Source organism: Chelonia mydas, chromosome 27 (assembly GCF_015237465.2).
Source record: "Chelonia mydas isolate rCheMyd1 chromosome 27, rCheMyd1.pri.v2, whole genome shotgun sequence".
Taxonomy (NCBI): domain Eukaryota; kingdom Metazoa; phylum Chordata; order Testudines; family Cheloniidae; genus Chelonia; species Chelonia mydas.
Window position 1 is genome coordinate 11,739,098 of NC_057860.1, and position 23,068 is coordinate 11,762,165.

Genomic DNA, 23,068 nt, shown 5'->3' on the forward strand with positions numbered 1-23,068 from the left:
AGTACATTCAAATACTACGTCTGTTTCAATAACTTTGGATAGGAAGATAGGACTCCACACATGACCTATAACTTCCTGGGGACAATCCCTTCAGATTTCTAACCAAGCCTTTGGAACAACCAAAGGAGAGAATGGGTTGCAGACAATCCTTCCTACATATTATACCATGCCCAGTTCAGGCTGGGACATGGCTTTGGAACTTGAGGTAGAACTGTGGCATAAACGCACTGGCAGTGGACGTGATCAGTAAAACATAACTATATGCCTCACTATCTAGTTTCAGGCCTTTGACTTAAGGAGCTCTCAGTAAGCACATGGACCAATTGGGCAGCCATGCGCTAGGCAGTGACAAGACTCTCTCAAAGCATTACCCTCACTCCAGCTTCTGTAATTTGTCATCCTAAGAGCTGGGCAGACTTCTTTTCTAATTGTAAAAAGTAGAAAAGGTGCTTTCCTGTCAATATTTGTTCAGGGTTGGCCAATTATGCACAGGTTCGACTGTTCTTTTTCATTTGCAATGAGCCTTGTTCACAGACAGTTGCTGCATGATAAGAATTGGCCTAATCTATTTGTTTGCAGCACATAAGTGATTCCACCTCATATACAAATAACTCTGTGATGCCCTACTCCGAGGACTCCTCAAACACAGGCTTGCATGAGCAACTGCTCATTAGTAAAGCAAATAAAAATAATTTAGACTATGATCTGTTTTACACAATGGTGGAGCTGGGCTCCAACTGTTTTAGCTTCACCTAAATGCCTTCTCAGCAACAAGGCCGGTGGCAACAGAGTAAAATAAAAAATAATTGCCAATTCATTAGGAAATCACAGATATTTGTCAGAGGGTGGGGGGGGTCACAACTGATGTTTTCTAAACCCTTTTCTGGCTCTACAGAATGCAGCTTTGCAGTTTCTGGCAGCAGTTTCATTATAATATATGTTTGATATAATCACATTACTAGCTTGGTGTTCGCACCAAACTTTTGCCTTGCCTCCCGTTCTCTGAGTAAATTCTTCACAGCCAAGTGTTCTGAGCCTTAATAGATTCCATTGCAACATAACAATTCAAGGTTTGAAAAATTTTCCAAATTCGTACCAGCCAACGGCCAATAAAAAAGGGACCAGGGCCACCAAGAAGTTCCAAGTGCAACTCCTCCAGTGACTGTGAGGCAGCAAGTGAAACTGACAAGAACCTTTGTTAATTTCACTGCTTCTGAAGGGTTCCTAATGACAGCAGTGAAGCTGACAGAAGTCTTGTTAATTTCATTAGATTGCTTCTTGGCAAAGTTCTGAGCAGCAGCAGAAACACCTGAGCATCTTTTGACTCAGGAAGACGACATGCATCGGGTCATATTTGTGAGGTTTTCTTCACCACCATATGGGCTAGAAAGCTTTATTAATAATAATAATCAGCAAATTAAGTTCTGCAGGAATGCATGGCTTAGGCCCTTTCACTCCATGAGAAGGAATAACGTTTTCCCAGCCCCAAAAAGGAGTACATTAAATTTGAAGTGAGGACGGGAGGAGAGAAAGGTTTCTGGAATTCCATGATCAGAAGATTATACTAGGATGATGGATTTCAGATCTTTAACTGCTGCCATGGTAGTTTATTTGCCACAGCCATGAGGCAGTCATTTCCAATCCATCCCATCCCATCCGGGTAGATGAGGAGAACGGTGCAAGATTTTGGTGCAATCACAGAAGCTGAGGGAAGAAGTTTACTGAGTAAGGTATGAAGCTGTCAGAAGCAGGATCCAAAGAAGACTGTGACAGGTGAGGAGCTCAGAGTGCTTCAGAGATATTCATATCAACCCCCCCCCAGCTTCCACCTGAGGTAGGTGTCACTCCATCCTCCATGGGAAATCTATGGCCCCCAATGCCCTGGGATCTCACCTGGGACATGGCCCCCACATTGTCAATATTCAGCACGGGCTCCAAAGTTTGGGGTGAGGGTTTCCACGGCAAGAATGAATGCATCTCCTCCCTGTGCATCTGACCCTACCATGAGGATGCTAAGGCTGCCTCTGTGGTTTCCTAGCATTAGGGGAATCTCCAATGTGTGTGGGAGGGGAGGGGCCAAGAGTCCTTCCTGGCTAACCACACTACAGTAGATTCCCACACAGGGATGTAGAGGGCTATGAGGATCTTCGGGAATGGGAGGGCCGGAGAGACAGAGTCTCCCAAGATCTCACTGTGTAGTTGGGCTCTCACAGAGAGGATGGGGAATCCCAGGGTGACGCAGGGGGGCCCTCTGGAGTTTTTCCACCATGTTGCTACCCCCCTAAGCGGGACCTCCTGGTTCCAAGGAGATGGGGGGGCCCTGTCATTGGGCTGAGAGGTGTCAGAGCCCTGAGGGGATGGGGAAAACAACTGGGGACGGGCTCCGAGACCTGAGTCATAGGTGCCCAAGGAAAGGGGGGGGCGCAGGGTTCCTGGGGTGCAGGTACCCCAGGGGCAAGGGGTGGGAGTGTCCAGGGTGGGGGCCCTGATCCCAGGGGATGGAAGACGTCCCAGAGGCAGGGAGGTGCTTGGGGTCCCCTCACCATGGGGCTGCCCCCCAGCATGAGGGACGCTGAGAGCCCCGGGATCAGGGTGCCCTGGGGAAGGGGGAGTACCCTCAGAGGAATGGGGAAAACCCCCCGACCCCCATAGTAGGGTCTCCTCACCATATTGTTGCCCCCCCTCCCGTGAGGGAACTGTGGGGAGGGCCCGAGGGGGTTTCAAGGGGGGGGGGGTGAGGTCTCCTCACTGGGGGGGTCCCCAAGGAAATGGATGGGGGCCCCGATCCCGAGGTCTCCTCCCCGTGCGGCTCCCCCCAACGAGCGCGGGCTCGGAGGCCCAGGGGTCCCGGGGTGGAGGGTGGGGGGGGAAGGGCCCCGATCCCGGGCTCGCCTCACCGTGTGGTTGGCCCCCCACATGAGGACGCTGAGCAGCGGCTCCGAGGCCCGGAACAGCTTCACCTTCTGACACACGAAGTGCTTCTTCTTGGTCTTGGTCTTGCTGGCGCTGAGCGCGGCCCCCAGCGCCGCCCCGGCGCCCCCCGCCGACGAGCCCCCCGCGCAGTTCGAGGCCATGGCGGATCCGCCCCCCTCCCCCTTCCCTAGCAGCGCCTCCGCATGGTTCCGCCCCGGCCCGTTACACACACCCCCTCACCCCCAAACAGTGGTTCCGCCCGAACCCCTACACCCTCCGCCCGATGGAGCCGTCCGCCCCCGCCAGCTCGGTCCGGCCCGTTCGCTTCTTGCTCTCCCCACAATGGTGCCGGCCGCCCCGCTAGCTGCCCCTCCTGCCCGTCCCTGCAGTGGTTCGCTCCACCGCGAAGGAGGAGCCGCTCCGGCCGGCCGAGCCCGCTCCGGCTCCTGCACTGAGGAGGCGCCAAGATGGCGGAGGCTTGAGGAGGAGGGGAGTGGGATGTACCATTCCCCACACTGGCAAGGGGTACTGAGAGCAGGAGTGTAAGGAGGGAAAGCCACAGCCTGGTCCCGGGTTAGGCCCGGACGGGTTCCCCTAGGAAGACCTAAGGATACGTCAGACATGCTAGGCTGATGGGGGAACCGCGAGAACGGGCGAGGTAGAGAAGGGGGTTGGAAAAAATGTCTCCCTCCTCCTCTCGCCCATGATGGTCTCGCCCAAGTTGAGTGACGTATTACGTCAGGCCCCGCCCTGCCCGACTGTAGCCAATAAGCAGCGAGGCGCCTGGAATTATGAATGGCCTGCTATCTATGTCACACACACACTCTTAAAGGGCGAGCGAAAGGGGCACAGCCGCACATGGGGGGTGGCGCTTGGCAGCTTCCTCCCGCCTCATCTTCCACGTGCCCCGCCAGGGGTCCCCCTAGCTTCCCCCTCCAAGATCCCCGCGCTGGAAGCGGGAGACCCAGGAGCTGCAACTCTGCTCCCCCTCCAGCCTGCAGAGAGGGGAGCATGTCAGGTTCCTCCAGGGGAAGCTTTCTTCAAATCCAAGTGCAGTATAAAGACAGGGGCCAAAGGGCAAAATACCTGTGGCTTTTCCAGAGAGGCAGAGGGTAAGCCCAGTCATAGGAACTACAAGGAGGGAAACATCTGTAGTTTGTTAGCCAGCTCTGACTATTTAATAAGGGCAGCTGGTTGGTTTATTTCCTTACCTGATGATAAGGATTTAAGGTCACTGGCTAGTCATTTAGTGTAAATCTCATTAATGCTTGAGGAGACCGAGAATGTGTTGGTATGGCCTTTTTCAATCACTCTGTGCAATTCTAATTCTTTCTCCTGAATTACAGCTTTTTCTACTAGTGCCTCCTATTGTTTCTGTGACAAAAGTGGTTATGAGCCAAACACACAGCTGTAAAAGAGCCCACACAACATTTAATAGAACCCATTGCTGTAACACAACAAGGATGAAAGATCTGCAGGGGCAATGTACGAGGGCAGGAGTGAGAAATACTGTGTCTTTTAGGTATAATTTTAAAAGTTGCTTAAAGTAAATGGGTTCATTTCTGACTCCCATTTGCACTAATTTTAGAATAACCCAGCAGTAAGCCACTACAGAGCAATAATCATCTGCCAAAGGAAAACATTTTATAGAGCCTGGTCAATTCAAAGAGAGTACTTAAATCAGCTTTGCAAAACTGTCATGAAAATTTGCTCTCTCAGATACAAAGTATATTTGCCTGACCTCATAGAACCATAGAAGGTTAGGGTTGGAAGGGACCTCAGGAGGTCATCTAGTCCAACCCCCTGCTTGAAGCAGGACCAATCCCCAATTTTTGCCCCAGATCCCTAAAATGGCCCCCTCAAGGATTGAACTCACAACCCTGGGTTTAGCAGGCCAATGCTCAAACCATTAGAGCTATCCCTCCCCCCCACCTCTCATAAAATGGAGAAAAACCCTAATTAAATGTCTCACATTGCTACCCTCAGCCTCCAAATAATGCCCCTTCCACCCATGAACACACAATTGTGTCACTCAGCATTGCAAAGGTTTTTGCCTGCTTATCAGAACAACAGTTTTATTTGTGGATGTAAAATACTCATTTTCAACATAATGGGGGAAGGGACATTTTTATGATGGTTTTCCATGGCTGATGTAACCTACTGCACTAATTGCTAATTGGCCCCAACTCATGAATTGACAATGCTCTCTGCAATTAGAATCTGACTCATTTCCAGAAAAGAGGGTTAGGAACAAGAAAAAGCCTAGTCAGATATACACACCTGTACTTATGCCCATTCCTCTGCATATATGTACAAAATCCCAGAGAAATATTTTATTCTATTACCTGCATCTTGTTTGAGTTTTGCTTCAGTTTATTTTTCCTTTCACTCAAGTCTCCGCCTTGCTGACACATCATTCAAACCTGTGAGCAATTCGGCACATTTCTACAGATATTTCACAGATTAGTTTGGCTGAAACTAACTCCATACACCCTCCTTGCCTATTCCCAAACTGGTGATACTGAATACTAATCAAGCTAAGTCCGTCTCTGGTGTCACTTCACAGAAGTTAGCAGAGTAACTCCACAGGTGAATTTGTTCCCAAGGCCGATTCTACACTATTGATAAAATAGATTCTTTCTCAGGCATCGAAAGAGGTCAACTTGCCCAATTAGTCTGGTAATTAGTTACCAGAAATTTGTGTCTGATAACAGTATTAAAAATGGATGCTGGTTTAGGTAGACAACAGGAAGCAGGATCTGGCAAAATGTTAAAAATAGAATATAAGGGTGGAAGGTGTCTCCAGCAAACAGCTTGGTGCAATTTAATACTCTGGGTACAAATGTATTCACAAAGCTAGAAGGCCAAGGAACTCTGTGCTGATATAGAGAAGGCCAGCTCCCTTTCACAGAGTAAGTATCATTGCAGAAGTCTGTGTAGGTTGTTGGAGGATCCCTCTGTGCATGGGGCAGCTGCCCACTGAGAAGAAGTGTCCTGTGAACTGTTCTGAAAAAGCCCTAGTGAGCCAGCACATCAGCAGGAGGACAGCAAGTTTCATCTCTGCATAAAGTGTTTTTCCAGGGCAGCTGGTGTTCTCTGGATGGAGTGGATGTTGCGTTTGACCCGATCCTCAACAGAGGAAGTGGATGCACTCTCCAGTTTTATGTGGCTGCAGAAGAATTGAATGAGAAAGTAAGTCAGATCATCCTTCTAAATTTTACTCTTTCCAGTAAAGCTTCATTGTTCCTGGACTCTCATGCATGAGCTAGAACAGGAAACAGACTGCTGCTTCCTAATGCAGTCTGCACTGGAACATTTGAATGACTACAGTTTAGCCTGTGACGGACTAAGTACCATATATGCAGGGTCAGCGTTGCTCTGTATAGATTTTTAAGAGGTTCCCAATTACTCCTCAACCTCCCAAACAGAACTGTTAATTACCAATGTATCTGTCCCGGGAGATTCGGCTGCTTTCTGAGAAGCATACAAGAGGGAAAAGCAATCTGTCCCCAAACCAGGGCAGTGCTCCTCTGGGAACTCAAATGCTACAGCTCATGCTGTAAATTGCGATGTTAGCTACAGACGAGAAGGGATAATTGTGAGCGCTGATGAACTACCTTTAAGACTCAGGCCACATTATTAAACAATATCCTATGCTCCTCCCGCGCCCTCAAGTAACGCGCAAAATTTGTCAACTTGTCTGCTCTGAGAGCAGGAGGGAGGAATCCACCCTCCTCCTTTGGATTCTGCCCAGGAGGATTCACTGTGGTGATTTTAAGCTACTTTGCACCTTCCCAATTCTGGGCAGCCTCCAGCATAATTCAGACAGTTCATGGGGGCTCCCTGGGCTACAGCACTGTGTACTGTAGCCCTGCCTCATACACCACTCCTGCCACACCCCCTATGCCCAGGTCTGTGAGCGGGTCCTCAGAAAACACCTATACAGCTGTCTTCCTCAGATTCCACACTGAGAGAATCCTTCCCCAGCCACTTTACAATGCTCCAACTTTTACCCAGCATAAAGAGCCTGGGGAGGCGGGGGGGGGGGGAGATGATGACACGTCACCCCTTGTGTTCACAGATGCCTCTCTCTCATAACACCCCTTACCCTGCACGGTCTGTTATTTCTAGTTAGGGCCCAATCACACAAGCCCTCTGCACATAGACTCCCACAGGAGGTCTGTGTACAGGGAATTTGTGGGATCAGGCCTTGATACTGCACGTTCTGAGAACAAGGAATTATTCTTTATCCGCTTGTAAAACACCATGCGGTTCTATAGTGCTCCACAAATAACTTGCACTGAATGACTAGGCAGCCACTGAAGTCTTGATCACTTTTTTTTTTTTTTTAGAGAATTAGGTTAAAAAAAACATTTAAACTTCCTTAGTTCTACTGTACAACATGGAATCAGACAGCAGAAATGGAGAAGCTCCATCAGGTTCTACCTCATCCCATCCTGCAGCCAGTGCAGGATTATTCCCTACAGTGTTTTTGTCGAGTCTAGTTTTAAATGTCTCGACTGCTGTCTCACCCATTCCCTTGGGGGACTATTCCCTGCGTCTAACTCATCTAGAGGGGTGGGCTAGCGAGACACTCACTGTAGGAATTTCCCATCTCGGGAGCGGAGTTTCTCCAGTTCTTGTTCCCGCTCCTCCTCCTTTCGGTGTCTCCTGACATTGTTCGCTCTCTCCTCTTCCCGCCACTTGGCGTTTTCCAACATTTCCTGACGCTTACGCTCTAGCTCCTCGGCGGAGATCTTTCTGTTGAGAGGCAGAAATAGCGCTGTTCATTATGATCGCTTGCCTCTCCCATCCCCATCTAATGCAGAAGTTATTCACAGCAAGGGACACAATCCACTACATTATTGAACACAGCAATCCCATAGGAGATCTTCCTTGTTTGCTGAGGCTCTGAAGTATGAACATACTCAAGAAGGCCCTTCATTCCTTATAAGACAGAAATGGGCAACATCGCCACCCATCTCCTGGATGTTTTCCATAACAGCTGTTTGAGCCTCAAGTTCTTGACATTTCTGACACAGCTTTCTTTTGGGCCTTGATTCAGCAAGGTGCTTAAACACATACTTAAGTGGAATGTCTTTTGATCTTTACTATTTTCCTTCCCTCCACGGCCCAATGAGATCCAAGACTTTTTTTGTCTTTTAAACTGATTGGTAAGAGGAACCAACAAGGACATCACGTTAGCCTGATGGCCTTGATATAGAATGCTTCTAGCTACCAGTCTGTGGGATAAAACGACAACTTCACATTCACCCCCGCAGGCTGATACATGGCAGCTGAACAACTGGTAGCCAGGAAGAGAACACGCATCACAGTGGGAAGCAGTACGAGATGGTAAAATACAACACACTCGTAAATATCAAACACTGTTTGGACTGTTCACCTGACCTGCTGTTGTCCAGTCCATTCTAGTTAATGTTTTTGCATTACTCACTGCCTATTATTTTAGGATCAGCATGGGCAGCTTCCTTATGAAGGTGCCAGATGTGCAACATTTTGCCTACCTAGTATACCCTGAAGCATGCTGTCGTCGGTATCCTTTTTTAGGGGAAGGGCTCCTAGCCCTTTCTTTTTCTTTCCTGTCCACCCTGGTGCTGTACCTGTAATCCAGGAAAGAATTTTTAACAACACATGCACATAATATCAAGTTTCAGAGTAACAGCCGTGTTAGTCTGTGTTCGCAAAAAGAAAAGGAGGACTTGTGGCACCTTAGAGACTAACCCATTTATTTGAACATAAGCTTTCGTGAGCTACAGCTCACTTCATCGGATGCATACTGTGCAAAATACAGAAGATTTTTTTTATACACACAAACCATGAAAAAATGGGTGTTTACCACTACAAAAGGTTTTCTCTCCCCCCACCCCACTCTCCTGCTGGCAAAAGCTTATCTAAAGTGATCACTCTCCTTACAATGTGTATGATAATCAAGGTGGGCCATTTCCAGCACAAATCCAGGGTTTAACAAGAACGTCGGGGGCGGGGGGGGGGAAACAAGGGGAAATAGGTTACCTTGCATAATGACTTAGCCACCCCCAGTCTCTATTCAAGCCTAAGTTAATTGTATCCAATTTGCAAATGAATTCCAATTCAACAGTCTCTCGCTGGAGTCTTGTTTTGAAGTTTTTCTGTTGTAATATCGCAACTTTCATGTCTGTAATCGCGTGACCAGAGAGATTGAAGTGTTCTCCTACTGGTTTATGAATGTTATAATTCTTGACATCTGATTTGTGTCCATTTATTCTTTTACGTAGAGACTGTCCAGTTTGACCAATGTACATGGCAGAGGGGCATTGCTGGCACATAATGGCATATCACATTGGTGGATGTGCAGGTGAACGAGCCTCTGATAGTGTGGCTGATGTTATTAGGCCCTGTGATGATGTCCCCTGAATAGATATGTGGGCACAGTTGGCAACGGGCTTTGTTGCAAGGATAGGTTCCTGGGTTAGTGGTTCTGTTGTGTGGTATGTGGTTGCTGGTGAGTATTTGCTTCAGGTTGGGGGGCTGTCTGTAGGCAAGGACTGGCCTGTCTCCCAAGATTTGTGAGAGTGTTGGGTCATCCGTCAGGATAGGTTGTAGATCCTTAATAATGCGTTGGAGGGGTTTTAGTTGGGGGCTGAAGGTGACGGCTAGTGGCGTTCTGTTATTTTCTTTGTTAGGCCTGTCCTGTAGTAGGTGACTTCTGGGAAGTCTTCTGGCTCTATCAATCTGTTTCTTCACTTCCGCAGGTGGGTATTGTAGTTGTAAGAATGCTTGATAGAGATCTTGTAGGTGTTTGTCTCTGTCTGAGAGGTTGGAGCAAATGCGGTTGTATCGCAGAGCTTGGCTGTAGACAATGGATCATGTGGTGCGGTCAGGGTGAAAGCTGGAGGCATGTAGGTAGGAATAGCGGTCAGTAGGTTTCTGGTATAGGGTGGTGTTTATGTGACCATCGTTTATGAGCACTGTAGTGTCCAGGAAGTGGATCTCGTGTGGACTGGACCAGGCTGAGGTTGATGGTGGGATGGAAATTGTTGAAATCATGGTGGAATTCCTCAAGTGCTTCTTTTCCATGGGTCCAGATGATGAAGATGTCATCAATATAGCGCAAGTAGAGTAGGGGCGTTAGGGGACGAGAGCTGAGGAAGCGTTGTTCTAAGTCAGCCATAAAAATGTTGGCATGCTGTGGGGCCATGCGGGTACCCATAGCAGTGCCGCTGATTTGAAGGTATACATTGTCCCCAAATGTAAAATAGTTATGGGTAAGGACAAAGTCACAAAGTTCAGCCACCAGGTTAGCCGTGACATTATCGGGGATAGTGTTCTTGATGGCTTGTAGTCCATCTTTGTGTGGAATGTTGGTGTAGAGGGCTTCTACATCCATAGTGGCCAGGATGGTGTTATCAGGAAGATCACCGATGGATTGTAGTTTCCTCAGGAAATCAGTGATGTCTCGAAGGTAGCTGGGAGTGCTGGTAGCGTAGGGCCTGAGGAGGGAGTCTACATAGCCAGACAATCCTGCTGTCAGGGTGCCAATGCCTGAGATGATGGGGCTTGAATAGAGACTGGGAGTGGCTAAGTCATTATGCAAGGTAACCTATTTCCCCTTGTTTTTTCCAGCCCCCCCAGACATTCTTGTTAAACCCTGGATTTGTGCTGGAAATGGCCCAACTTGATTATCATACACATTGTAAGGAGAGTGATCACTTTAGATAAGCTATTACCAGCAGGAGAGTGGGGTGGGGGGGAGAGAAAACCTTTTGTAGTGGTAAACACCCATTTTTTTCATGGTTTCTGTATATAAAAAGATCTTCTGTACTTTCCACAGTATGCATCCGATGAAGTGAGCTGTAGCTCACGAAAGCTTATGCTCAAATAAATTGGTTAGTCTCTAAGGTGCCACAAGTACTCCTTTTCTTTTTACATAATATCAACATACCTCTAGCCCTCTTCTGTAGCAACCAGATATCTAACAGACCACAAGGACTATCGCTGGCGTTTTGAAATAAGAGCTCTCCTATAGTTCCAGGTACATTATCTGTCACCTTCAGCAGAATGGATGTTCATTTTAAAAATTAATTTTTAGACTTACTTTATTTTCATGGGTTTTTTTTATCGTTTTTTTTACCCAACGTAAGTTTTTTGCACCGGCAGGGAATAACTAGTATCCAAGGTTTATCAGCATTTCATGACTGTGGAAGTAAAGATTCATAACAATAATTGCTTCATATATCATTTTTCAGAGCATCTCGCCATACCAAATACTTTGTTAAAGCCACTGACATCATATTAACCCTCAAAACATATTTTAAAGAGACACTATCCACTTCAAAAAAAATCACACACTGCCTGAATTTTATTTTATTATTATTATTTTTTTTTTAAAACAAAGAGCCCCTAAAATGACTATAACGGAAAGAGATTCAAGAGGGACAAAAAGTTCCTCCGGTTGCTTATGTTGTGCATTTGGCTGCACTTTGAGTAAACTTGCTTTCACTGGTTCCCCAAATAGTTGCTCTCCCCTTTTGCTTGTTTATATGGGTCATTTTTATTCACAGGAACAGGAGGGGGAAAAAAAACTTTTTAAACGAATACAAAAAGTGCGAGTGGCAAGGAGACTGGGGGCTGAAGCTATTTTGTAAAAAACGAACCAGATTCTAAATTGTCAATGTCCCTTTAACAATCTATTTTAGGGTTTTCTACGGTCACCCATCATCTTCCTATCTGAGCCCCTTCCATGTAACACTGATAGCAAGAGCAAAGTCCTTAGTGGGTTTCATGGAGTCTCTGGCAGTTCTCCGGCAGTTCTCCCTTTATGGGGTCACAACTCTGCTTGGATTAGGGATTTTGATTAAGATTTTATTAAACTTCCTTTTTGTGGGGAAGGGGTTAATAGGTGTTTAGAAGTAGAAGGGAGTGTCAGTGTTGTGAGAATATTTGGAAAAACTTTCCACCATAAGAACGATTGATTAAATTTAAACAACTTTTCTCTGTAAATTTGAATTCATGGTGAGTCTCACCCTACCCTGTCTCCCCTTGTTCATTTCTAGGATAAAGAGATAATTCAAGGATTACAATTTATTTACTAAATCTAATTAAATCCTTCCCAAGCCCTGTTTGTGGTTTGGGAGATCTCTACAACAGCTACAGAGGCAGCCCCTTGAACAGATGATACAAAGCCAGGCATCTGTCATTCCACCAGCTTTAACGTCAAGTCATTGGGATAAAGTCATGTGAGAAATTAAAGCTGCAGAAATGTTAGAAAGAGTTACAAGTAGGCTGATGAGGTAATAGGAGGAATTTTGCTGCTGAGCATTCAACTTCTGAGAATTCCCCCCGGGAGAGAAGCCATGCATGCCCTTTATTTTAATCTGTTTCCAAGTGAAGATTTCACACTCACTGTTCACCATGCCTAGGCGGAGATCTTGACCTCCTGTGCTCAGACTCTTCCTCCCCTGTACTCTTCTTGCCAGTGTCTCTCTTAGGAGACCCGGACTGGCTCCTTGACCTAGCGCGGTCTCGGTGTTTGTGAGTGGCTCTTTCCTGGCCAGCAGCTGGAGAGCGCCGAGGCCTGTGATTGTGGTCAGGGTCTCTACTCTGGAATTAGGAAGAGAACATCCTTCAACAGAGAGCAATTAAAAGCACAAGGCTCATGGGAGCCCCGGCGTGGTGCTGGTGAGGCACAAAGAACTAGGCTAGGCAAAGTGCATGCATATGTATGGGACAGAGGCAAAAGGCATCATCTACATCTCCATCCATTCACAAGAAGGTCTCTCTGTACATGAAGTTGATGATGAAGTGGGTTTTAGCCCACAAAAGCTTATGACCAAATAAATTTGTTAGTCTCTAAGGTGCCACAAGGACTCCTTGTTGTTTCTTCTCTGTCCACAGTCTACTGCAGAGGTTTTAGACATATTAAACATATTTCTATAGGGCCTTGCATCCCAAAGCACTTACTACTACACACATAGAGCACCAAAAATACAGCCACTTCTGGTGTGGCATGCAGCAGCTAACCAGAACAGCAAGGGGACAAGAAAATTTGGCCAAAAAAAAAGAACCAGGGCAAATCCTTGCTCTTATGAAAAACCCCACTACATCTTTAGCAGCCACACAGGGCACACGAGAACTTGGTTTTTAAGGCCTTTTCTGGAGGACAAGGGGTGAAATCCTGGATCCAGTGAAGTCAATGGGAGTTTTATCCTTGTCTTCAATGGAGCCACTATATCACCCCAGGTGCTTAAATAGCATGGTATAAAGTCAGACAAACTTATGACCCTGGCACAGTAAACTGAATGGAACTGGTCTTATCCACCTGGGAAGGCAGGGTGCTGGAACAACTTGTACAGTGGGGGGGCTGAGAGCCATAGAACCAAAACTGCAAACCCTATATATGACAGAAACCACTTCAAGTCAGGGGGTGGGACAGTACCCCCAGCACTCCTAGTTCCATCACCTATGTTGGAAGGAAATCGTTGATGGGAGCTTATCCACAAAACCACCTCATTTCTCACAGTCCTCTTCCAGAGCCTAAAACCACTACGTAATCTCTAGAGCCACGCTTTCCTAACAGCTACATATGCACACTCTACAGACAGTAAATTGTGAGAAGCGCATGTGCCTACCTGTAAGCCGTATCCTGGGACTTTGGGATGAAAAGGTTCCCAAGAACTATCCATCTTCTTGGATCTAAAGGGAAAAATTAAAGTACAGTATTTTGGAGTGGAAAAACTTAATACAATCTCTCTTTCTATCCACGGCACCCATGAAATCTTTCAGAGTTTATCCAAAAGTCTAACATGACAGGTACGTATTTGGAGTGTGTATTCCCAATTTGTTTTTCCCCTACAGAAAATATAAAAAATAATAAAATGTAGTCCCCCTCCATGATACTGGCCGTTCGTGTATCATCCCACCAAATCACCATGTTATAACTAAAAATAACACAGCACCACAACGTGATCTGAGTGCTTTACAAAAGCAGAATAGGACATTCTGAAATTATAAGCTTTTTGGGACTGGGAAAGAGAAGGTAAATGAAAAGCACAAGAAATGAGACAGCAGGCCAGGGATGGGAGGGTCAGTTGTGCAGAGACTGATGGAAAAATATGGGATTCATAAAAATCCGGTTTAAAAAGAAATTTGAAGGGGGGGGACTGACAGATGAGAAGGAAATCATTCTAAGTATAGGGGCCACATGAGAGCCGTGAAGCAGGGAACAAGAGAGCTTGAATGGAGTAATAAAACAAAAGGACTGGAAAAGTATAGGAAGGGAGAGCAGAGATGTAGGCGGTGGCAAAATTGTGCAGGGCCAGGCTAAGGCCCCCAAATGTACCTCGCTCGGCTTTGCTCATCATCGCCGCTGGTGCTTTCGCTGCTAGAACTTTGATGTCTGCGTTTCTTGTGCTTCTTTTTCTTCTCCTTCTTCTTCTTCTTTTCCTTTCTTTCCAAGCTGCTCTGCAACTATAATGTCAAAAACCAAATTCGGTGCTGATCATTGCTGCTCACACGCGTGTTAGACAGCCACCGTCATGGGAGGCTGCACAAAGATTAGATTCTGTATGGAAAGAGTCTCAGGCCAACACACACTTTGCAAAATCTCTTCTGAAGGGGCAAGGGACTCTTATTATAGAGCCCACCTGAGACCTTCTCACTGTCTATGTGACTTGGTATAGCTGATCTGTGACAAGAGAATTGAGAATTAAAATAATTTGTTACAATAATGTAACAAATAAGTAAAAAGGGAAAGATAACCCAACAACCCCTGAGCCATGTTGTTTTTTTTTTTTCTTAAACAGTTGCTGAGAAACTTTCTATATGAAAGAGCTTATCTTGTTCTTACCCAAAAGTAGGCAGGGAATAGAAAAATTCCTCTCTCTAAAGCAGTGGTTCTCAACCAAGGGAATGTTTACCCCGGGGGGGGTATGCAGAGGTCTTCCGGGGGTACATCAACTCAGTTAGATATTTTCCTAGTTTTACAACAGGCTACATAACAAGTACTAGCGAAGTCAGTATAAACTAAAATTTCATACAGTGACTTGTTTATACTGCTCTATAGACTATACAGTGAAATGTAAAGTACAATATTTATATTCCAATTGATTTATTTTATAATTATATGGTAAAAATGAGAAAGGCAGCAATTTTTCAGTAATAGTGTGGCTGTGACACTTGTATTTTTATATCTGATTTTGTAAGCAAGTAGTTTTTAAGTGAGGTGAAACTTGGGGGTACACAAGACAAATCAGACTCCTTAAAGGGGTACAGTAGTCTGGAAAGATTGAGAGCCACTACTCTAAAGTGTGTTTCTTCTGGACCCCAATTCTGCTCTCACTCAATTCAATGCAAATTATGCTTCTGATTTCTGTTAAAGAATACATACCAGTTCTTTGATTTTCTTCATTTTTACAGGATTATTCAAAACTTCTCTTTTTTTCTCTTCCTCTCTTTTCCTAATGAAAATAAGTGACACTGGGGTTTTCAAACAACATTAATAACATCAAAGATGAAATATTAATTCAAAGCACAAATCAAGGCCTGATTCTGTAATCACTTATGCACGTACTTAACTTTCGTACCAGGAGTTGTCTCATTGAAATCAATGGGGCTATTCAAGGCAGCAAAGTTAAGCACGTGTGTATTGGCTGGACTGGGGCTTAAGCAGACTTTGTAAGTGTGACCATACAGATCCAACTGTAGGATCGGGGCCTTTGTCTGGTTTTTTTTTTTTTTTTTTTTTCCCAACTTGAAATGCTGAATAGCAAGGTCAATCAAGAAACTGTTTTATATCCCTGTGTAGATTGACTCCACGGTTCCATCAAGTCCTGTCTTAGGAACTGACTTGTCCCAGTGCCATCCATCCTGGCTGAGGCACTGGTGAATGTCTGATATCTCAGCCAAGAGCAATATATACGTAATGCAACCAGACAATTGCAAAGCCTTTCCCAGGGGAAGTAAAATTCTTTCTAGAGTCACAGAGCAATCGGTTTACAATCTGCAGCATGAGACACAGCACTCCTTTGCACGCATAACTATGATTGTTGGTCATAAAATTATCCAGTCTCTTTCAAAATCCAGCTGCAGGATTTAATTCTATGCAACTCTGATACAATCATTTATACCAGAGCTAGATGCAAAATTACAGCCTTGTAGAAAATGCAGCCTCTGTTTCCTACTGATGCATTTAGAATTTACACCTTCTTACTGGAGGGCATCAACTGCTTAAAATCCCACAAAGATTGAGCTACAGCATGGGCAGCAGGATGCATCTTGGGCCCCCATCCTGCAAACACCTCAGGCCATGAGTAACTGTCTGGATGTGGGTGGTCTCACAGACCTCAATGGGACCATTCAGACATGCAAAGTTACTCACATGCTTAAGTGATCTGGCCCTTATCCTGGAAAGCAAATGAGTGCTTAGTATTCACAAGTTTGAAATTAAAAAAAAACACACGAGAAGCTTGGAAATGGGACACACACACACCCCCCACCACAAATGTATGTTCAGAGCTAGATTTTTAATAGTGTAACATTTAGGAAACAAAGAACCAAAAAGATCTCTAGACAATCTTCAGGTTTTGGAAAAACCTTAAGTCAAATTGTACCTTGCTCAAATCCTCTTGCTTAACAGAACACAGCAAGAAAAGAAAAAAAAGACTCCAACCACAGCATGCAACATCTCTGAGAGTCAGCAGAAAAATCTAAACCATTGCAAGCCAATCAAATCAAACATTCATATTACAAATGTGCTTTGCAGTCTCAACCAGGTCCCTATTGTACTGTACAAATTTATAGTAAATGACAGTCTCTGCCCCAAATAGCTTTGAGTCTGAAAGACAAGACACAACAGGTGGATACAGGAAACAAGTGGCAGGGGACGTATGGGGTGACAAACAGAATACGAGTCTTAAAACAGACGAGCTGTGTGCCGTTCTTGGCCAATCGTCAAGCAGTGATCACAACTCCCTACCTGCCTAGGTTAATTGTCCCGGTCAATATCACATTTAGTACCTTATCATGAAAAGTGGATCCTCCCGGATTTTGCTTGCCATGTCTAGGACAGAATTGGCACCTGTGGGGGCAAAAATGGAGCCTGGGAGAAGTCCTGTTTCAGTGGAACAACCTGCCTCTTTGTCTTCCATCTTCTCAAAGACGTATTTGTCCACAGGGCGGCCCATCAGATACTCTTCTCTGTTCACCATACCCCCGGGACCCTGGTACATCCAGTCCAACTTCTCTTCTTTTTTCCTGTTTCAAGCAAAAACTCCATGTTACTTTGTCTTCCTTCCAAGCAGCTCTAAAGTTTCACTTTTCTCTGCAAAGACAAGCAGAAATGCTTTAGAGTAAGCCGACCTTAAACCCCTCTCTTGGGCGCTGATCCTGCAAAAACCTACGCAGGGGCTGAACTTTACACGTGGCGAATAATCCCATTGATGTCAATAGGACCATGCACAGGGTGGAAAGTTAAATCCCCATGTATATTTTTTACAGGATTAGGGCCTTAGAACTTAGATGGAAGGGACATATTAGGACTTAGTCTTTTCCATCTCTCTGTCACAGCAGGATTATTCTCTACACTCCAGCCTTTGTCCATTCTTAAATGACAACCACAGGCAATTCCACAGGGTAACTGATCTCATCGCTCGGAAATTTCTCCCAGTGTGGACTTATATGCCACAGCTCTAAGATACATGGACAGCTCTGTTCTAATCAATACCAGAAGTAATTGTTGGCCCATTATAACAAGCATCTTCATTTTTTTATGGCACCCACAGCTTATAATGTGACAGCCAGGAGAGTTAATTATTTGGTAGCTGCGACTCAAGTCCTAAGAGAAATGTGTTACTAGAATGTCCCGATTCAGAAATTCCTCCTGGTGTCATAAAGTACTTCAAGTACAAATGATGCACGCAGGATTTTCAAGGGACAAAACCACAAACATACACAGAGTCTAGCATAAGACTCTGCCTAACTCTTACTTGACAGCTCCCACATCCTCCGCATAGCGCTGCATTTCCTCCCGGGCTCGCTCCTCCCGCAGCTCCCGCTGCAGCTCCTCAATCTTCTTCCGCTCGGCTTCATGTTTCTGCTCTGCCTTCCACACCTTCTCCACATTGCGCAGAGTCTGGGGATGCCAGCTCTTCTTCAGATTCTACAGAGAAGAGGAACCAGTACAAGCAGTTTAGAATGCTAATATCCCAGACCCACAAAACCTCTCCGCGAAATAGGAACACAAGCTTCTCACAAGGGGCGCCAGGGGAATGAATCAAAGGGGCACAGAAGTCATATTTCAACAAATATTTCCTCATCTACTTTCTGAATGCTTTCGATTATTAGTATTGAAGGCAGATTAGTGAACAAATTTAGGGACTGCTCCTGCATTCCACACACACATTCAAGTCCCCCAATCTTCAGTGGGAGCTGTAATCATGCAAGAAAAGCAGGCGTAGGTCTTTACCTTGGGGGGCGGGGGGGGGGGGGGATTTCAATCAGATTGGCCAATAAAAACAGACAAGTCGGTTTCATTTTCACCTAAACCAGCGCTTGGAGTGCCTGAGCAGCAAACAAGCCACAGCTTTTAAATCAGCTGAAAAAAAATCTCAGAGGTTTAAACATCAAAGCGTGGGCTTAACTTTGCATTCTACCTTTGGGGTTTTGTAAAACTACTGTGTTCTTCTGGGGTCCCGTTTCCCTAAGACACTGGTATTTGTTCACCACCTCAATTTAACAAAGGTAGGGTTGGTTTGTGTTTTAGGCCGAGAGTTAGGGAATCATTATTTATTATCTGAATTGTGGTAGCACCTCGGGGTCCCAGCTGTGGACCAGGGCCTCAGAAACACAGGGCAAAAAGCCAGTCCCTGCCCCAAAGAGATTACACTCAAAGAGATTACAAAGCGTCGCAAGCCCTTTCCTCTCACTCTTGCCCCACAGAACCAAATTCGGGCCCTGATCCTGCAAACACGTAGGCGTGTGTTTACGGTTAAATTCAAGCCCCCCGCTCCGGGGCAACTCGCTAGCTTACACCGAAGCCCCTGCGCCAACCCTTGGCGAGATGGGGGTGGGTGCTGGGCGGGTTCAAAAGCCCCTTTAATGCCGGCCTGGTGCTCTGGATAGCAAAGCGAGCTGCACAGGTGCTAAGGGCGACTATGAAAAGAGGCCACCGCCATGCAGCTGAGTGTCCCTGAGTTACCCGGGGAATCTCTCCACGGCTTGAGTCCGTACAAACAAACAGCGGGGGGGATGCACCATAATGGCAACGGCTATTCAAAATACAGCACCCCCCCCCGAAACACGTGTACTTCAAAATACAGGACCCCCCCCCAAGAAACACGTGTATTTCAAAATACAGGACACCCCCCCCCCCGAAACACGTGTATTTCAAAATACAGGCCCCCCCCCCCGTGTACTTCAAAATACAACCCCCCCCCCATCGCAGACAAAGCCTCTCCCCCCAGAACTGCCCTGTGGGGGGGCTGAGGACCCCCCCATTTAACCCTCCACCCCCAATCCCCCCAGGCAAACTCTAGGGGGATCCAGGCTCCCAAACCCCGGGGGGCTGCCGGGGGCCAAGCCCCAGATCGCCCCGCCCCCTCACCAGGTCTCCGCCCCCCATCACGGCGGAGGCTCGAGCTCGCCCCGCTCCCGGGCCCGGCCTCGCGTCAGCTCCCGGCGCCGGCTCCTTCCCCGCGGGGCCCCGGCTGATGGCGCCACTTCCGGCGCCGCGGCCCGGCCTCAGGAGGAGGGGCGGGGAATGAATGGGGGGGCTATGGGCCTGGGAAGTGGGGGGGGGGGCAGGTTGGGGGAGGGGACCCAATGGGGGGGCGCTATGGGCCTGGGAAGTGGGGGGGCAGGTTTGGGGCGGGGAATGAATGGGGGGGCTATGGGCCTGGGAAGTGGGGGGGCAGGTTGGGGGAGGGGACCCAATGGGGGGGCGCTATGGGCCTGGGAAGTGGGGGGGCAGGTTTGGGGAGGGGAATGAATGCGGGGGCTATGGGCCTGGGAAGTGGGGGGGCAGGTTGGGGGAGGGGACCCAATGGGGGGGCGCTATGGGCCTGGGAAGTGGGGGGGCAGGTTTGGGGAGGGGAATGAATGCGGGGGCTATGGGCCTGGGAAGTGGGGGGGCAGGTTGGGGGAGGAGACCCAGTGGGCCTGGGAAGTGGGGGGGCAAGGCTTTGGGACAGGGCTATGGGCCTGGGAAGGGGGAGCAGGTTTAGGGAGGGGACCCAGTGAGGGGGCGCTATGGACCTGGGAAGTGGGGGGGGGCGGGTTGGGGGAGGGGACCCAATGGGGGGGCGCTATGGGCCTGGGAAGTGGGGGGGCAGGTTTGGGGAGGGGAATGAATGCGGGGGCTATGGGCCTGGGAAGTGGGGGGGCAGGTTGGGGGAGGGGACCCAATGGGGGGGCGCTATGGGCCTAGGAAGTGGGGGGGCAGGTTTGGGGAGGGGAATGAATGCGGGGGCTATGGGCCTGGGAAGTGGGGGGGCAGGTTGGGGGAGGAGACCCAGTGGGCCTGGGAAGTGGGGGGGCAAGGCTTTGGGACAGGGCTATGGGCCTGGGAAGGGGGAGCAGGTTTAGGGAGGGGACCCAGTGAGGGGGCGCTATGGACCTGGGAAGTGGGGGGGGGGCAGGTTGGGGGAGGGGACCCAATGGGGGGGGCGCTATGGGCCTGGGAAGTGGGGGGGCAGGTTTGGGGAGGGGAATGAATGCGGGGGCTATGGGCCTGGGAAGTGGGGGGGCAGGTTGGGTGAGGGGACCCAATGGGGGGGCGCTATGGGCCTGGGAAGTGGGGGGGCAGGGTTGGGGAGGGGAATGAATGCGGGGGCTATGGGCCTGGGAAGTGGGGGGGCAGGTTGGGGGAGGGGACCCAATGGGGGGGCGCTATGGGCCTGGGAAGTGGGGGGGCAGGGCTTGGGGATGGGGCTATGGGCCTGGGAAGGGGGGGCAGGTTTAGGGAGGGGACCCAATGGGGGGTCGCTATGGACCTGGGAAGTGGGGGGCAAGGCTTAGGGACGGGGCTATGGGCCTGGGAAGGGGGGGCAGGTTTAGGGAGGGGACCCAGTAGGGGGGCGCTATGGGCCTGGGAAGTGGGGGGGCAGGGCTTGGGGACGGGGCTATGGGCCTGGGAAGTGGGGGGGGCAGGTTGGGGGAGGGGACTCAGTTAGCCAAGATGGTCAGGGATGTAATTCCATGCTCTGGAATTAAACCTCTGACAGCCAGAACCTGGGACTGGATAACGGGATGGATCACTCGATAAATTGCCCTGTTCTGTTCATTCCCTCTCAAGCATCCAGTATTTGGCACTATTGGAAGACAGGATGCTGGGCTAGATGGACAGGTGATCTGACCCAATATGGCCAATCTTATGTTCAGTGGTGGAGAATCCATCACAACCCTATGCAAGTTGTTCCAATTGTTAATTACTCTCACTATTAAAAATGTGTACCTTATGTCTGGTTTCAGAGTAGCAGCCGTGTTAGTCTGTATTCACAAAAAGAAAAGGAGGACTTGTGGCACCTTAGAGACTAACCAATTTATTTGAGCATAAGCTTTCGTGAGCTACAGCTCACTTCATCGGATGCATAAAGTGGAAAATTGGTTAGTCTCTAAGGTGCCACAAGTACTCCTTTTCTTTTTACCTTATGTCTAGGTACTACAAATTGTCTCCATTGATTTGAATAGAAGATACCTTAGATGCTGGTTTCCAAAATAAATCTAATAAATCTAACATATTTAAGAAGGAGCTTTTAATAACTTCCAGTTGTTTGTTCCATGTACTCATCAGATTGTAGCATCACAATCTTAAAGAGGCACAGCCCAGAGTTAGAAAGGTGTCTTGTATCTTTACATTCATTTTAAGCATTGCCATTTTGAGCAACTCCTGAACACATTGGAAAGGTCAGAAATATAACAGTGTATTTGAACCCGAGACCTAATAAATTCACCTTTCTTTGTATCTGAGACTTCTGCAGAAGATCGGAAAAAGCATTCTTTGTTCGAGGGGCACTATGCATTTGAATGAGCGACCTTTTACTCTGAAATTAAATGCCTCACGACTGAACTATACCCCCCTTTGCCAGTAGTAGATAGGAATCAGTGATCTTATTTATGGTAATCATCCCTGAATCATTTAAATTTTTATTATTAAATGTATTTATTTGTGCTAACACCCACTTTATGCTGGTTGCTTTCCAAACAGCTCTTCCTCCATAGAGCTTCCAGTCTAACAACAGATGTCAGGGAAGAGGAATAACAACAGGCAATTAATTTACAAATCAATCAGCTCCAGTATAGGCAGCAAGGGAAGGGCAGGCCTTTAAAAGGGGATTTATATTTGGCCGGGATAGCAGACAAGCTCAAAATGGTCTTCCCATTTATAGAGGCAAAAAGAAAAGGAGGACTTGTGGCACCTTAGAGACTAACAAATTTGTTTGAGCATAAGCTTTCGTGAGCTACAGCTCACTTCATCGGATGCATGTATAGAGGGTTGCAAGAAAGATGACGTGCTTTGGTTCTTTTTAATGAATGGTGACTTAAGAAGACACGGGTTTTTAGTAAATACAGTAGATGATATCCTGACTCCATTGAAGTCAATTGAAGATTTCAGAGTAGAAGCCGCGTTAGTCTGTATCCGCAAAAAGAACAGGAGTACTTGTGGCACCTTAGAGACTAAAATTTATTAGAGCATAAGCTTTTGTGGGCTACAGCCCACTTCATTGGATGCATAGAATGGATAGTATATATATACACATACAGAGAAGTTGGAAGTTACCATACGAACTGTGAGAGGCTAATTAGTTAAGATGAGCTATTATCAGCAGGAGAAAAAACCTTTTGTAGTGATAATCAATATGGCCCATTTATACAGTTGACAAGAAGGTGTGAGATTGGAGGTTTGTTATTGGAGATTTGTTATTGACTTCAGTGGAACCAGGATTTCACCCAATATATTTAAGGAGCTATTGTAATAAGTTCGAGCTGATTATTCTATTTGCTTCTATTTTCGTAACCACAAATTATTCTTGAAACCAATTATTCTTAACTAGGCTGTGCATACAAAAATCTCTTTTATCTCTTAGCAGGTTTACTGGCGGGGGTATAGCTCTGGGGTACAGCATTTGACTGAATATCAAGAGGCTCCCCAGCCCAAATCTGG

At 47.2% G+C, this 23,068-nt stretch overlaps 2 protein-coding genes across 2 annotated transcripts in view; both read right to left on the reverse strand.

The window, feature by feature from the left end:
* The window catches only part of PIP4K2B (phosphatidylinositol-5-phosphate 4-kinase type 2 beta), a 33,314-nt gene extending 29,926 nt beyond the window's left edge, over nt 1–3,388 (reverse strand). The window contains exon 1 of the mRNA XM_037887209.2: nt 2,898–3,388. Within this exon, the coding sequence (XP_037743137.1) occupies nt 2,898–3,074 (177 nt within the window). The 5' untranslated portion in view covers nt 3,075–3,388. The remainder of the gene's footprint in view (nt 1–2,897) is intronic.
* Nucleotides 3,389–4,951: 1,563 nt separating this feature from the next.
* CWC25 (CWC25 spliceosome associated protein homolog) lies at nt 4,952–19,635 on the reverse strand. Its single transcript, XM_037886996.2, has 10 exons — nt 19,511–19,635; nt 17,895–18,067; nt 16,927–17,163; nt 15,299–15,368; nt 14,252–14,379; nt 13,542–13,605; nt 12,317–12,513; nt 8,439–8,534; nt 7,513–7,674; nt 4,952–6,082 (listed from the first exon to the last, which is right to left on the reverse strand). The coding sequence occupies exons 1-10, from the start codon at nt 19,526–19,528 to the stop codon at nt 5,968–5,970; spliced, it is 1,260 nt and encodes a 419-aa protein (XP_037742924.1). The 5' UTR covers nt 19,529–19,635; the 3' UTR covers nt 4,952–5,967.
* Between the last annotated feature and the right edge of the window lie 3,433 nt (nt 19,636–23,068).

Excerpts from the sequence above, each read along its gene's own strand:
- CWC25 (XM_037886996.2), bottom strand. Across the intron at positions 17,164-17,894 it reads GAGGATGTGGGAGCTGTCAA|GAAAAAAGAAGAGAAGTTGG; the intron begins GTAAGAGTTAGG and ends TGCTTGAAACAG. Across the intron at positions 12,514-13,541 it reads TCCCAGGATACGGCTTACAG|AGTAGAGACCCTGACCACAA; the intron begins GTAGGCACATGC and ends TCCTAATTCCAG.